General features: G+C 36.9%; 1 protein-coding gene across 3 annotated transcripts in view; it reads left to right on the top strand.

The window, feature by feature from the left end:
• Positions 1-13,747, top strand: part of NT5DC1 (5'-nucleotidase domain containing 1) — a 76,066-nt gene extending 62,319 nt beyond the window's left edge. For 2 of the 3 annotated variants that reach the window (XM_070953197.1, XM_070953205.1), the window contains exons 9-12: positions 2,306-2,424; positions 2,899-3,057; positions 7,265-7,433; positions 12,703-13,747. In XM_070953197.1, the coding sequence (XP_070809298.1) occupies positions 2,306-2,424; positions 2,899-3,057; positions 7,265-7,433; positions 12,703-12,818 (563 nt within the window). In that variant the 3' untranslated portion in view covers positions 12,819-13,747. Of the gene's footprint in view, positions 1-2,305; positions 2,425-2,898; positions 3,058-4,749; positions 4,823-7,264; positions 7,434-12,702 lie in introns of those variants that run through there. The other variant, XR_011601010.1, reaches the window with a different exon arrangement.
• The last annotated feature ends 1,577 nt before the right edge of the window (positions 13,748-15,324 follow it).

The following is a 15,324-nucleotide window of genomic DNA, read 5'->3' as shown; positions in this document are numbered from 1 at the left end:
AATATTTTTCTTTTTATTCATAAAAAGTCAGTGTGGTATAGTAGTTAAGGTATTGGACTAGAACTAGAGACATTCAGGTTCAAATCCTGCCCTCAACCATAGGAACTCACTGGATGATTTTGGCCTAGTCACTTCATCTCAACTCAGCACACCACAGAGAGTTGTTTCTAGAAAGAAAAATTGAAGGAGTTGCCTTGAGGTCCTGGAGAAACAACTCCATATAAATAACAAAAGATAAGAGTTTCCTCTTACTTATAAGAAGGACTGAAATCCAACAGAGACTCCCACTGGAGAAAGGTTGAATAAGTAAAAGTTATTCTCTCTGCAGCTTTGCATGCATTTCACACAGTTGTCAGAAGACTTCTTAAGTTTTGAAATAATTTCTAAGATAGTGCAAGGGCAGGAATTAGTAAACATCTCCTTCCTGTCTTAACAGGCCCATCCAAGGACAGTAGAGCCATAGATTCCAACATACCATGCTGTATTTAATACTGTACATTTTTCTACCATATTCTGCCAGCGATTTCTCCATTAAATCTAACTATCAACCCCCTTACGCACACACACACGATATAAACAGCTGTGTTTCATATTAAATGTTACATTTGGCATTAGAGCAATAAAAAAGTTATGCAAAATCCCTTAAATTGTTATTTCATCTAAAGGCACAATATTCTTTCTTGAGGACTGAGTACATGTCTATCTTATTCAACCAAGTGTTCCTAAAATAAATATTCCATTAAGGACAAAAAGGACCTCACTTGAAAAAGCTACAGTATCAAAAGTTCCTTATAATCAAGTTATAATCCACATTAGTGGAGTTCTTAGGCTGTCTAAGCTTAGTTATTTGCTTGTAAATGATTCGTTATCTGACTAGGTACCATCATCAATGCTAGTGAGTATGGGGTTTGTTTCCTGTTATATACAGTAGCTTACCCTGCCAGGGGCAGGGCAATAGCCAAAGAAGAAAAAACAGGAGTCATGTACAATAGACAAGAGTTGTAACAGCTATTATGTAGGATAGTCAGGCAAAAGACTGGCAGAGTATATTGATGATCACCAATTTGCAGACAAGAGTGAAGTTTCCTTAATCTCATAACACAGACACAGACTTGACCATAGTTTCAGCTCAGAAACTGTGAGCATTATATACCAAACTAAATCCAAAAAATCGCTAGGGAATCCTGGAAGCTTGGCATTTGAACAATTTAGCCCTCGATAGTCACACAGACATAAACACACCATTCAAAAGAGACAATAGAAACACTAAGAGGGAAACAAAAAAACCCCATAACATACTCTCTCTAGCATCCAGTTAAGCAGGGATTAACACCAGATAAACAAGCAGAAAACAATAACTAATCCAAAAATTACCAAAGACAAAATCACACATACATTCACGTCAACATTGGCAGGGCAAACTACTGTATATAGCAAACCCTGACCCCCATTCACTAGCACTGATGATAAAACATTGGCAATAAAACATCTCAGAGAGCACCAAGAACTCAGTTCAACCCAAAGCGACATGTATTCTCTTGTAGTGGCCCGCAACCTTTGCAGCTAGGCAGAGGTGGGGAGAGGGGAATCGGGCCAGGCGAGCGGTGAATTGACGTGCATGCACACATGTACGCAGCTCGACTTGCACAAGTTCAGCTGCATATGGCTGTGCACGTGTGCTGCCCTGTGGCTCGTGCAAGTAGAGCTGCATGCATGTGCGCCAGCCTGCCACCCACATAGCCCGATTCCAAATAGGCCACAGCCTGGTAGTGGGCCGCAGCCCGGGGGTTGGGGACCTCTGGATTACAGGATCCTGATCACTAGTTTTGTGTGCATTATTTAGAAGCCAGCTTCTTTCTTTCATATAGCTAGCTACTTATTTCCATTTTCTAGAGTAGCCACATTTTTTTCCAACTATATACAAATGCGTGAAGGAGGCACACGCGAGGATAGAGAGAGAGAGCATGTGTGCTCGCATTTGCGAGCCGGTAGCAAAGGTAAGTGAATACTACCCCTGATCATTTTGGTATATTCTTTTTTTTAATTAACATTTTTATTGAGTTGTAAGATATTATAAAATACAAAATACAAAGTAAATAGAAAAGCAGTTAATGTTTAATGCCTTATTTTATTGTAACAGAGAGAGTCAGAAATCAGTGCTTTTTCTTTTTCTTTCTAATCTTTCCCCCATTTGATATATTCTCAAAAATTAAATTTGTTTAATGTGTCTTTAGTTATTTCAGAGGCGTGCTTTTCTATTTCTTGTATTTTCAGTAAAATAGATAAATTTCCTTTATTACTTCAGAGAATGATGAAGAACAAGAAGCTCTTCCAACTCTGGACAAACCTGGCTGGTATTCCCAAGGCAACTCAACCCATTTGTGTGAGTTACTGAAGAAGATGACTGGCAAAGTAGACCCAAAGGTATTTTAAAAAACAGACGTGAAGGCATGACAGCAGAGCCTCCTCATAAGAAGGCTTCTCAACATCAACACAAATTCATCTTATTAGACACCAATTTTTAGAGATCTAGAAGTAAGCCATAGTAATAACAATTATATAAATATCATCGGCTAACAGGAAATACAAGCAAACTTCATATTCATTTTTAATATTTAATACAAGATGGGTTTGGCTTAATTTAATGCATGAGTACCTTTCAAAGAAATTCCAATTGTGTTTTAATGTACTTTATTCTCAAGCCTGTGTCCATTACACTGCAAGCTTAATTAGTAATTATTAGCATGTTTTAAGTCAGGGATAATAGAAATTATGTAATTTGGAATTTACTGGTAGATCCTAAGTGGTTTGCAGATGATCAGCAAAGACTCATGCGCTGAACGTTCAAATACAGCTATTTATTTATTAGATGAAATTGTTGTGTTTCCTTATTTCCAGATCGTTTACTTTGGTGATAGCATGCACTCAGATATTTTCTCAGCTCATCACTATAGTAACTGGGAGACTGTCCTTATTTTAGAAGAACTTGGAGGAGATGGTGCTTTGGTACTTACAGAGTCACAGTCTGAACCCTTAGAGAAGAAAGGAAAGTATGAGGTAAGGATAATCTGGTATAACTCAGCTCCTCCTCCATTATGGGAGGGGTTGACATAGCATTTTGAAAACCACTAAAGGTAGTCCTCAACTTAAAGCAATTCATTTAGTGACTGTTCAAAGTTGCAAGGTCGCTGAAAAAAGTGACTTATGATTGTTATTCACACTTATGACTGATGCAAGTCACATGATCAAAATTCAGACTTGACAACTGGCTCATATTTATGATGGTTATAGTGCCTATCATTTTTATTGTAGTAAAGATATAAGTGCTTATCAGATATTAGACGGCTGGGAAACTTCTTGTCTTAATTCTCAGCAGCTTTCGACCTGTAGGACATATAATAGATTATCAAGATCCTGGTAGTTTTAGTTCAGCAAATGTTTAAAAGGCCACAAATTTATGGTAACCTTCCCCGAATGGTTTCATATACAGATCTAAGCATTATTTTTGTGTATTAAAAACATAGTTTCAGTGATTAAAATGTTTCCATTGGGTTATGTTTCAGAGATATTTCCTTGCCTAAAAAGAGAAGCAAAATGGTCATGGGTGGGCAAAAAAAACAATAAGAATAAAAGTGACTTCTGCCTTCCTGCCAGTTTCCCCATTGAATTTCCTTGTGGGACACTATCAGGGAGGATTAGAAACCTACCTACCTACCTACCTCCCTTCCTTCCTTCCTTCAACCGGTTACAGGTCATGTGACCATCTTTTATGATCTTCTAACAAGCAAAATCAAAGGAGAAGCCACATTCACTTGCTGCCTCCTCAGCAAATAGAGGATAACTGTCTACTTCACAAAGTCGTAGAACAAATAAAGAAGTAAAAAAAAACTGGTATACATTATATGCCCTAAAATAAATTAGAATTTTGCTTAACAATTCTCTTGTATTATTGCCTTTCATGTCATTATAAATGTATGTTTTTCCTTTTGTTTTATTCCTGAAGAAGTACATCAAAGTAGGAAGATGAATGAACTGCGCTCAGCTACGGTTTCCTTCCTGTCTTTTGCAAAACTAGGAAAGAAAAGACACATACCCTTATTTAAAATAACACTTGCAGCACAGAATAATAAGTATGCTTTATGCCTTTCAGGAAGAATGCCCTGGTTTGTTCAAAGGCATTTTGTAGTGATTTCTGTACAAAGTTTATTTTAAGATTATTTCAATCTCTCTGGGTTTAACTGTATAGGAATGGGAGAAGGACACTTTTCTATTCTTTCTGTAAAAAAGCAGTTTGTTTCACAAGAGCCAGTTCTTGTCACATTAATTTACATTTCAGTCAGTAATACTGGTACATGATACAGATTAATTGTAGGTCTCCCCTCAGTCAAAGATAAATGATTTTCACCCAGTCACTCTGACCCCAATTTATCCTACAAAATTGTTGCAGGGATAAAAATGAAGGGTGACTCTGAAGCTATGATCATTGATAAGCTAAATCACCTCGAGCTACGGACCTTAATCTGTTGTGTGTGGTTCTATAGTTCGTAATGGCATTATTAAATTCATTTGAACGTTTACTTAAAATAGATTCTGTTCCAGTGTTTTGGTTTTGAGCTAGCTAAATTGAAAAATAATGTGCAATAAGTCATTATGTTAACTATTATATGGCAGCTCCAGTGCACACAAGTGGGGAGCTCTCATCATTCTGTTGAGTGTCCTCGTGTCCAAAGACTTTTCATTTCTCTTCAGTGAATGAGCTCAGAGGGCAGGCAACAGAAGAAACAGAAGAAACAAGAGTAGCGGCCCTTTGGCAGGTCAAGAGGTTTGGACTCCATTTCTCTCCTCTTATTAACATTGACACAGTATTGTCAGCTGGAACTGGAGAAAAGAGGAGAACCACCAGAACATCATGCCCATGTTGTAGTCAGTCAAAAGGATAGACTGATTGATGGTATCGAAGGCCACTGAGAGATCAAAGGAGATTTGTTTGTTTGTTTGTTTGTTTACTAAATTTAAAAACAACTCATCTCTCTCACGGAGGGACTCTAGCAGTGGTGGGATTCAAAATTTTTTACTACCGGTTCGGTGGGTGTGGCTTGGTGGACGTGGCAGGGAAAGGATACTGTAAAATTTATTTATTTATTTATTTTATTTTTTATACTGCCCTTCTCCTGCTGGACTCAGGGCGGTACACAGCCTAGAATAAAAAACATCCCAATACAAAATTTAAAATTTTTAAAAGAATTAAACAAATTTTGGCCCAAAATTTAAAACCTCCCGACTAAAACCATTTACAATTAAAAATATCTAAGGGGGGGGGGGTTTACACCAGCCCAGCTTGATGAAATAGAAGAGTTTTGAGGTGAAAAGCCCGGAGATCTGGTATCGTACGTATCTCCGGGGGCAGGTCGTTCCAGAGGGCAGATGCTGCCACAGAGAAGGCCCTTCCCCTGGGGGTCGCCAGCCGACATTGCCTGGCTGATGGCACCCTGAGGAGTCCCTCTCTGTGGGAGCGAACTGGCCGGTGGGAGGCTATCGGCGGCAGAAGGCGGACCCATAAGTACCCAGGCCCTATGCCATGGAGCGCTTTAAAGGTGGTAACCAACACCTTGAAGCACACCCGGAAGACCACCGGAAGCCAATGCAGCTCGCGCAGGAGGCGTGTCACATGGGAGCGCCCCACGCGGCCGCATTCTGCACCAGTTGGAGCCTCCGGGTGCTCCTCAAGGGGAGCCCCATGTAGAGAGCATTGCAGTAGTCCAGGCGGGAAGTGGCGAGTGCCTGAGTGACTGTGCGTAAGGAGTCTTGATCCAGAAAGTGGATGACAACTGGCAAACTGATGAAAAGCCCCCCTGGCCACGGCCATCATATGCTCTTCTAAAGACAGCCGTGCATCCAGGAGGATGCCCAAGTTGCGAGCCCTCTCCGTGGGGCCAGTAACTCGCCCCCAATAGCCAGCGATGGCACCAGCTGGCTATATTGGTACGCCGGAAGCCACAGCCACTCGGTCTTGGAAGGGTTGAGTTGAAGCCTGTTTCTTCCCATCCAGACCTGCACGGCCTCTAGGCACTGGGACATCACTTTAAGGGCATCGTTGGAATCTCCATTCCCTCCCCACTCCAGGGGAAGTTACTGAAAATCCCCATTTCCTCCTAATCAGCTGGGACTCGGGAGGCAGAGAATAGATGGGGGTGAGGCCAGTCAGAGTATTTAACCAATTCTCCAAACTACTCAAAATTTCCACTACCAGTTCTTCAGAACTGGTCAGAACCTGCTGAAACCCACCTCTGGACTCTAAGTAGTATACAAATAAAATATTAAAAACATTAAAACTCAATATAAAAATTTAAAATAGAGGCAAGATTGCATGATCCCCATCCTAGCTCTACTAGATGTCTTGAACAAGTACCCTCAGTGGTGTCTGAAACCCAGCTGAAAAGGATTCGGATAACTTATTTTCTACAAATCCCTCTGAATTTGCAACTCAGCCACGTTCTCAACAGCTTTCCCCAGAAAACGGGAAAGATAGACCAAACAAAAGTGGCCAAACTTTTTATGTCCAACAATGGTGTTTTAGGGAGGGGGTACACCTCGTACCAGATAGGTAGAACCATTCCATCTCTCACAGAAGTAACCACTGCATGGATCCAACCATGTAACTTGCCAGGAAGCCTTGGGTGGCCAGATTAACAAGGCTCTTGTCCATTACTTTATGAGTAACCAGATCAAATCTTCCCAGGTAACTAAACAAGGCCATGCCTCAGTTCTTCAACCCAGATCTGCCTCAAATCCAACTTTGAACAGATCTGAGTTGATATGACATATGCCTAGAATATTTTTTGCAACAGCCCTCTAGATGTTCTTATGGTCCCTCCCTCCCTTGCAGGAAACAGTTTGCCTAAAAAAGAGCTGCTGGCTGTATAGACAAAATAACAGCAGACAAATTAATACATTTTGCACGTTTATCATCACCGTGAAATCCCTAATATATACAGGTCATATAAGAAAAAAATGTCACATCAGAATTTCTTTAATGCACTGGAAGTGATTGAATTTTGAGATGTGGTCTTTTCTTATGCCTGGGGGAAACTCCAGAATTTCTTGACTGACTTTGTTATTGGGACTTGCCTGAGCATTCACCAAGTTTCTTTTTGTGTGCCTAGTGCCTTGAATATTAGAGAGATCCCGTTTACATAGAAACCATATGAAACTATAAGAGCACATATGGATTTTATGTTTACTTTAATGTTTGTTTATATTCCAGGGACGTCAACCCAAAGCTCTCAATTCTGTTTCTAAACAGTGGGGTTCTTTCTTTGTGGATACTATTTCAAGAAAAGAAAATGAAGAGGAAGCCTTAGTAAATACATGGTCTTGCAAATCTGTTCATACTTATAGCACAATTACAATCCCAAGCATTGAAGCCATAGCAGGTAAGAATAATGATCCTAAACCAATCCCTGAAATTTTCAAACCATTAATTTTAAAGTCAAATTCATATTAGTGTCAGAATAATGTTGATGATTGGAATTCTAATGTTCTCCCCTGAATCTTTTATTGATTGGCAGCTCCGAGCTTACATTTTAGTAAATATTCATAGGTTTTCCCAGAGTAAATTCTACTGAAGCATGGTTTGAGATTCAGAAAGGGGAAAGAAAACAGTGAAGATAAATCATTTGTATCTTCATTAAAGCATATTGATTTGCTCTCCACAAAAATGATTCCAATAGCAGAGCCATAAACAAAATATTTTACTTTTTTTCCTAAAATTAATGCTTTGTTATGTAAAACATTAAGTGATCTAGCTTTGACAATCTCCATCTCCAATAATTAAGTTTTATTCCATAATCATAAACCATGTATTGACAAGAAGAAGGAATGGATATGGACTAAATCCTTCGCATATATTTTCTGTAAATGTATTGCTCCTTTCCATTTTAGCAGTTATTATTACTATTTAGAATAACAATAATAATAGTTGAATGTCAGAATAACAAGAGCCTACACAAAGGAGGGCCAATCCATCCCCAGTACTGCATGAGAATAATGCAACAATAAGAGAGTAGAAACATCCTTTGGAGATACCGGCAGCCACCATTGTTAAGTCCAATGGCTGTAAGAGTTGTGAAAATATTGCTGGTTCCCAGCTAGTCCTTGACTTATAACCTGATTTATAGCCTTCCAACAGTCTCTCGAGGACCGTTGGAAGTTAAGAAAGACTTTAAAAAAGACACTTATATTCCATTCTCAAAGTTATGACTACTACACACATGTGATCACATTTTGAGTTTTGGCAACAAAACTTTAAGACTGGTTGTAGCAATTTGCAATGATTTTTGTCCTTTTCCAGTAGAAAAACAGCAAAAAAAAATATCCATTAGATATGCTGGATTTGTTTAACAACCATACGGCCATCTTAACAACCATGTGATTTGTTTAACAATCATGGTGACTCACTTTACATTATAAAAACAATTATAAAATGGAATCCTGTCACATAGTGCCTCAACTTATGACTATAATTACTTACAAGTCTGAGTTCCACTGGGGTCATAAATTAAGGTCTATCTGTAAAAGTCTGGCAGTGGTCATGCTGAACTAATCCCGGCAAGGGGGTCGGGGGCTTGTCGAATAAGATCAGATAGACTTTCTAAGTCCTGCACAAAACTTAAATGCAGTTTTTTTCAGTCACTGTTTTCTTTTCCCCTGAACTAGTAGGTAAGATTAGTACCATCCCAAAGTTGCTGGGTTTTAGAAAGCTATTAAACCTGACTTTTCCAACAGACCTTTGAACAGAGTGATATGTTTCGGAGCTAATGTTGTTGTTATGAATATTGTTTTATCTTGCAGTCTAAGTTTTTGCTTTAAAAGGAGTTCTTGTATGGTTCTTCATTGAAGAAATATAATGTGTTTGTGTGTATGTTTATATAAAACCTCATTTATGAAATAGGTTGTATAAACTGTTCAGCATATCAAATTCTCAGGTTTTTCCTGGTAAACTGGTAGGCAATTTGGCCAAGACTTAGAGTCTCTGCCTAGAATGGGAACTCACACTAGGAATTACATCATGGCAATAAGAGTAAGCAAAATATTTCTTTTGTTCTCTTCACATCTGCTATCAGACATTTGGGACCTCTCTTTAAGGTGACCTGCTCCTTGCTGGGGAAGGATACAAACCATCTGCAGGGCCATTGTCAAGAATTACATGTCCAGACTTAGAAGGATCCTCCATACAAAACATAAAAGATAGTATAAATGTTTGGCCAGACACAAGTTAATGCTTGCCCCTAAATTATGAGAACTCTGCTGTAAAGAGATTCCAAGTAGCATTTATTTACTGCACAAAAGAAATTAAAAGTAACGTTGCACAATATTTCTAGCCACACTTTTTGACTTATCCTTTCAAAATAGTTGTTTTTAACCAAAAACAGACTTCTCTTTATCTCAGTTCTTTTAGTACTCCCTTCTAGATTTCTAAGGTTTATGGTTCATTTAATAATGGGGCTGCTAGGTTGACTAAAGGTGTCCCATTTTCTCTTCTCAGCCTCAGTTCTCAATTTGTCCCTTTATTTAAAAAGACAACCCATTTTTCCTTCTAGCAGAAAAGGAACAGGTTTAGGTAATCTCACTTTGTACATGACCCAAGGCATATAATTTTTCTTCCTACAGATAGATATAGGTTGGGGAAATCAGCCTGCAAGGATGTATACTAGAAATGTCTGTGCTTGTCTCAAAAGAAAGGCTGGCAAAGCAATTTTATAAAAACAGGTTCACAATACACAGTTTGATTGTTGTACTTAATGTTTAATTCATAAACTGCTCTGAGAACCATGACTCACAGAAGTTTTCAATAAAATAAGTTTAGCAATTACAGGAAGGCGCAGTCTGAAAACAGTGGTGAATGCCCTCAATGCACTATAGTTCTCTTCTCTAAGTACGAAGGGAATATGTATGTAACTGAAGCGTGATTAAATGTACAAAAAGTATATATGGAATATGCATGATATTATATTGTAATATATATGAAAGAAAAAGTGCTAGAAAAGTATGTACCAGACAAGTCACACCAAGTCTAATGTTTTTAAATTGTATATTTAATAAAATTATTTAAAAAAAAAATGCACTACAGTTCTCATAATCCCCAACTAGCTTCTTTGATAGCCATGGCTGTCTGGGGAGATACGTAATCTGGAACATCTGATCAATGCAAAAGTACACATGCAATGATATCAATTTAGCTTTATTGATAAGAAATTAGACTGATGAGGACAGGAATTAGCACTCCCACATAGAGTACTATTATGTCAGCTGATCCCCCAAGGCCATCTAAAGCAGCGGCCTACAACCTTTCCAGCTCAGCGGGCCAGCAGGGGAGAAGGAATAGTTTTGTGCACACACTGCTTTCAGAAATACAGTTTCGCTCACTACCCACCGCCTCTGCGGCCCGGTTTCAAATGGGCTACGGCCCGGCAGTAGGCCACAGACTGGAGATCGTGAATCCCTGATCTAAAGAATTCGGCAGAGCAGAAGGAAAAAGCCTTACATTTAAGTCTAGAAGCACAGAACTATGCTATGGACAAGTTTTATTTTCTTCATGATTAAAAACGTTAAACTTGCTGAGTAATACTGGTGACCATTCCATAGAATAGGCCAGTTCATAAAAGTGGTTAAATCTCTAGAAAATCACAGTTAACAGTTGAGCCTATGTGAAGCCTGACTTTTTTTCAGTATTCTGCATGATCTTGAATGGTGATGTTCAAATTGTTAAAACACCCGTTGTGTTCAGGCATGCATTATGAGTAGGGATAAAAAAAGATCAAAAAGACTTGGAATTTTTGCAGCGGGGAGCCTCATTTGGATCTTCTGAATATAGGATCAGATGTCTCAGTCATAACAAAATTCTGAAAATAAGGAAGTACTCAAAAATAAAGCATTTCTTTTTCAATCTTATGAGGAAGTGATGAAGTTGAGCAGAACTTCCTTATCATAAAATTGGGAGGGGGGGGGGGAGAAGCTGCAAGGCAGAAAAAGCTTCAAAAAGAATTGTGTGTGTGGCCTATGAAGACACATTAATATTTAGTGAGCAAAAAAAATTGCATGCAAAAACATTTCAGTATCATTCTGTAATAATTGATCTAAGAAAAAATAGAGTGCTATCAGTTATTGAAACAAAATCAATTTTTCTTTTTCTGTTTTCTTTTTAAGGACAAAATATTTGTATTACTATTACTGAAATGGATCTTCCCCCATGTATTCTTCTCCTAACTGCAGTATACCTGTAGATAGTTGTAGAACTACCATAACCAGAAAGCCATACCAGTGAAGGTCACAATTCATAGATACCACTCTAGAAACAAAATATTTCATTGTATTTCATTTTTCTTGTCCCCCAGAAACCTATGCAGGAGAATTATTAGTTTCACAGGTTTATCTTCCAACTCAGAATCAGGCACTTTTAGAAGGTACAGGCTAACCCTAGAGAAAATAAAAATCATATTTAAATCAGTATTAATATATAAAATATCAAGCAAGCTGTATGAATATACATCCTACCAATATAAACATCAAGGTGGATGTTTACTGAAGATCTGTAGGGATAATGCTTACTAATAAGGGAGCAAAAGTAACAGCAAATTATTCAAACCAAATTATTCCATTTTATAGATAAATGTAACTGAATGACCTTTCTCTAGACTTACATTATTGTGAATTTGGTAGAATTAGGCTTGGAATCAGAAAAGGGATAATATACAATATTCTTGTAAGCAATAACAATATATAATACGTTCTTTTAAGAAGAACATTTGAGCTTATCTTCGATATTTACATTAGTTACCCATACAAATTATTCTGAACTTTAAAAGATCTAGATGCAACTAGTGTTCAGTTGCAGGCTAATTTGTTGTAAATAATATATCAATTTTTAATTATCAAAATAATTTAGAAGGTTTCCTAAAAATATTAGAAGAAATATGTTTTTGCCGATATTACTCTTTTTTCCAGACAATAGCTATGTAGCCACTATAATAATAACAACAACAACCATGGACACCTCAGATTAATGATGTACTTTTTTATTGTAAGAAAAGAATGTCCAAGGTATAATATTGTAGCTATAATATGATTATGGGAAACATAATATTTCTCTTTTAAAATTAAGATTAAATAATTAATGCAAAGTATTATATATAATCCAAAATTAGTTTTCTGGGATATGCTAGCAAGTATATTATTTATTGTCATGGTTCATCCTTGCCTGCATAAGTGATACAATATGTTTAATTTGTCATTAAAAGATACATATTTCAAATTATCTATAATCATCTTTTGCTTTATTTTAAAGAATGATATTCACAGAAGGAAAAGCAAAACATTCATTTTTATATGCTCAAGCATGAAAACTCTAACCGGGGGTGTCAAACTGGCGGCCTGCTGGCCAGTTTCGTCACGCGCAGGCCACACCCACCCCAGCTCCACAAAGGGGAAAAACGTTGCAAAAGTCACATGATGGCAACGTGATGTCGTGAGTTTGACATCCATGCTCTAAACACAAAACATGTAAGCTCGGGGCCTGATTAAATTGTTGCGATATTAAGCAAACAAATTAAAAAGCTTAAGAAACAAATATGTTTTTCTTTGGAGCTCCTGGGATTATTTAGATGTGATATAAGTATAATTCCTAATCATATGTGTTTCTTTCAGATTTACCACTGGATTATCAATTTGCTAGATTTTCTTCAAATAGCTCTGTAACTACTGGTTACTACCCCAAACCTCCAAAGTCCTTATCAGGTGGTGAGCGAATGGCAACCAAATAAAACATCTTTAAAGAAAAGCAAATCTGAAACTTCATCATGCTTAAGCAAAAATGTTGGAAGCTACTGAGAATCATGCAAATTAAATACTATATAAATTCAAAAGACATTTGGAAAGACCTAACCAGGTTGAAGAAAAAGAAGCTTCCTATTTTCCTGTTAATTGTGATATATCAATTTATTATCTAAAATGTTTTTTTCATTCTGTTTTCCGAAGATTTGCTGCAGACTTATATTCATATACTGGGTACCTTTGCCAGTTTATGCATTACATGACCACCTTGTATCCGTAATAACACAAAGGGAGCATGTGCTGTTAACCGTGAGCAATAGTCTATGCTAAGAAAGCTTTGTACATACTCAGTTGGGTGAGGTCCAATTCCTTCATTCTTCATACTGAAAAAAGTGGTATATATGTGTGAATAAATCTGATAGATTTAGGATTTTGAGGATTATGCAGAAAACGCTGAATTCCTCTACAATGAGGAAGGATAATAGCCTTTCATTTCAAAATCTGATTAAATTTTGTAGCGTGAAATATATTTTTAATAATCTGAATCCAAACCTGTCAAATTAAGTGAATCAACCTTTATAAAATCTGTTCTGAGAAATATATTATTAACTTATTTTTATGTTCAGAGAAAACATACAATTTTATATTTAAGCAGATTAAGATGCTGAACATTGTTTTGCTGCTACACATTTACCTAATCTATAAACTGCGTTCATCACTGGTATTGAAAAAAGCACGTAGTTTACATCTCCTTTTGTGAGTTTACTTGCAGGATGGATTTTCTCTTTCTTACATCATCATTTTTTTTTTATATATAAAAGGAAATCTGTAAGTATTTAGAAGGATGGCCTGGAATTCAAATTTGAAAAAAAAAAAAAAGATATTATATTGGGATTGTGAAATTATTCTGAGTCTTCTAAGATTCAAATATTAGTTTTTGCATTATTCTGATACTAGAATGTGCTTGTCTATTCCGAAGAGATTACTTTTCAAACCAGTTGAGTTTACTTTCTCATAAGTAGACATAGGATTGCAATTAAGACTGCAACCTTATGAGCATATAGGAATAAATGTTAGAGTTCATGTCTAAGTAAATAAGTCTAGGATTATACCATAAGCAAGCCAACGTTTATGTCCATTTGTGTTTTCTCAGTAAGATAAATCTCGGTATGTTGGATTACATTCAACTTTTCTTGCATGTGGACTACTCCCTCAGAAAGGGTGATCTGTTAGGATAAATCACAGTTCAAGGATCTGGTAGTATAAACTTGAAATGTCATGATTTCTGAAGCCTTCCATCTGCTTTGGCAGTTCTTATCTGTATGAAGTTGAAAATAAAGGTTATTTATTCTTGAACGCCTCTGGATTTTGTTACTTATAGCAGGAAAAAAAAAGAACCTGCTATGTGGAATGCAATAAATATTATAATTAATGACACTGATTTATTGTTAAACATTGACAGGTGCTTAGGAGGTACTAAAAAAAATTACAAATTCAAAATCATGAGTCATTTTCTTCCAGTTTAAGGACCTGTTATGGTCAAAAAGAGAGAAAATTAATGAAAAGTTAAACCGTCATCATACAGTGGAACCAGTCCATAGCTCCCTCTTCTTAATTCATTGAAAAATAAGATCACTTATCTCTTGAATCTGTGCCATTTTATTCACTCAACTCATCTCACATTTAAGCATTTTGGCAAGCTATATAATTTACTGAAGACTGCCAAATTAAGTAACTATTTAGAATGATGTAGTCAAATGAGGTTCCCCTTAATACATATATTTTCCTCCAAGACAGAAAACACAGCTCAGCTACAAACATTCATGGTATATTTTCCTGGAACAATGAAACATTAGACGCAAATAAAATTGGAACTTGTAAGGAGAAACAAACAGGCAGTTCCTAGAATATTTTTCCAGTAAGGTGGCAGCACCAGCTTTTTTTTACAAGCAGTCCAAAAGATTCTGGTTCCAGCATGCCTAGAATACATGGTGAAGCTATATGGACATCTACTTAGAATTATATGGATATTTCTTAGGGTTAATTTGGTTTTTGACATGTGCTTTAGTATAAAACCACAGAGAGGTTTTTTTTGAAGAACTGGTCAACAGATGTTATTCATAGAGGCAAACTTCTGAAGTTCTTTCAGTGCTATAACAAAAGCATTTTCAATGGAATCAGGATAAAATCCCTTTCCTTAGTCTGAGTTCAAACATGGGTCTCCCAACCCAACAAGTGAATTTCACATACTTGTCACTGGAAAGATGAAAACCAGGCTAACCACTTCTAAACATTTTAATGTTTAAGTTGCTTGTCCAAATTAAAGGCTAGAACACCCAAAATGACCATTATGCAACAGGGATATAAAAGCCAGTGCCATTCATGATTCCAATCTGTGTTAAACCAGACAACCCTTGAGTTTGGATAATCAATCCAAAGCACTTCATTCATTTAAACATTGTGATTTGGGAAAATAAGTCAATATTGAATTTATCT

The sequence above is a fragment of the Pituophis catenifer genome, unplaced genomic scaffold (assembly GCF_029215685.1).
Source record: "Pituophis catenifer annectens isolate HBS135680 unplaced genomic scaffold, rPitCat1.0.hap2 SCAF_1, whole genome shotgun sequence".
NCBI classification, from domain to species: domain Eukaryota; kingdom Metazoa; phylum Chordata; class Lepidosauria; order Squamata; family Colubridae; genus Pituophis; species Pituophis catenifer.
This window is presented reverse-complemented; position numbering and strand designations above follow the sequence as displayed.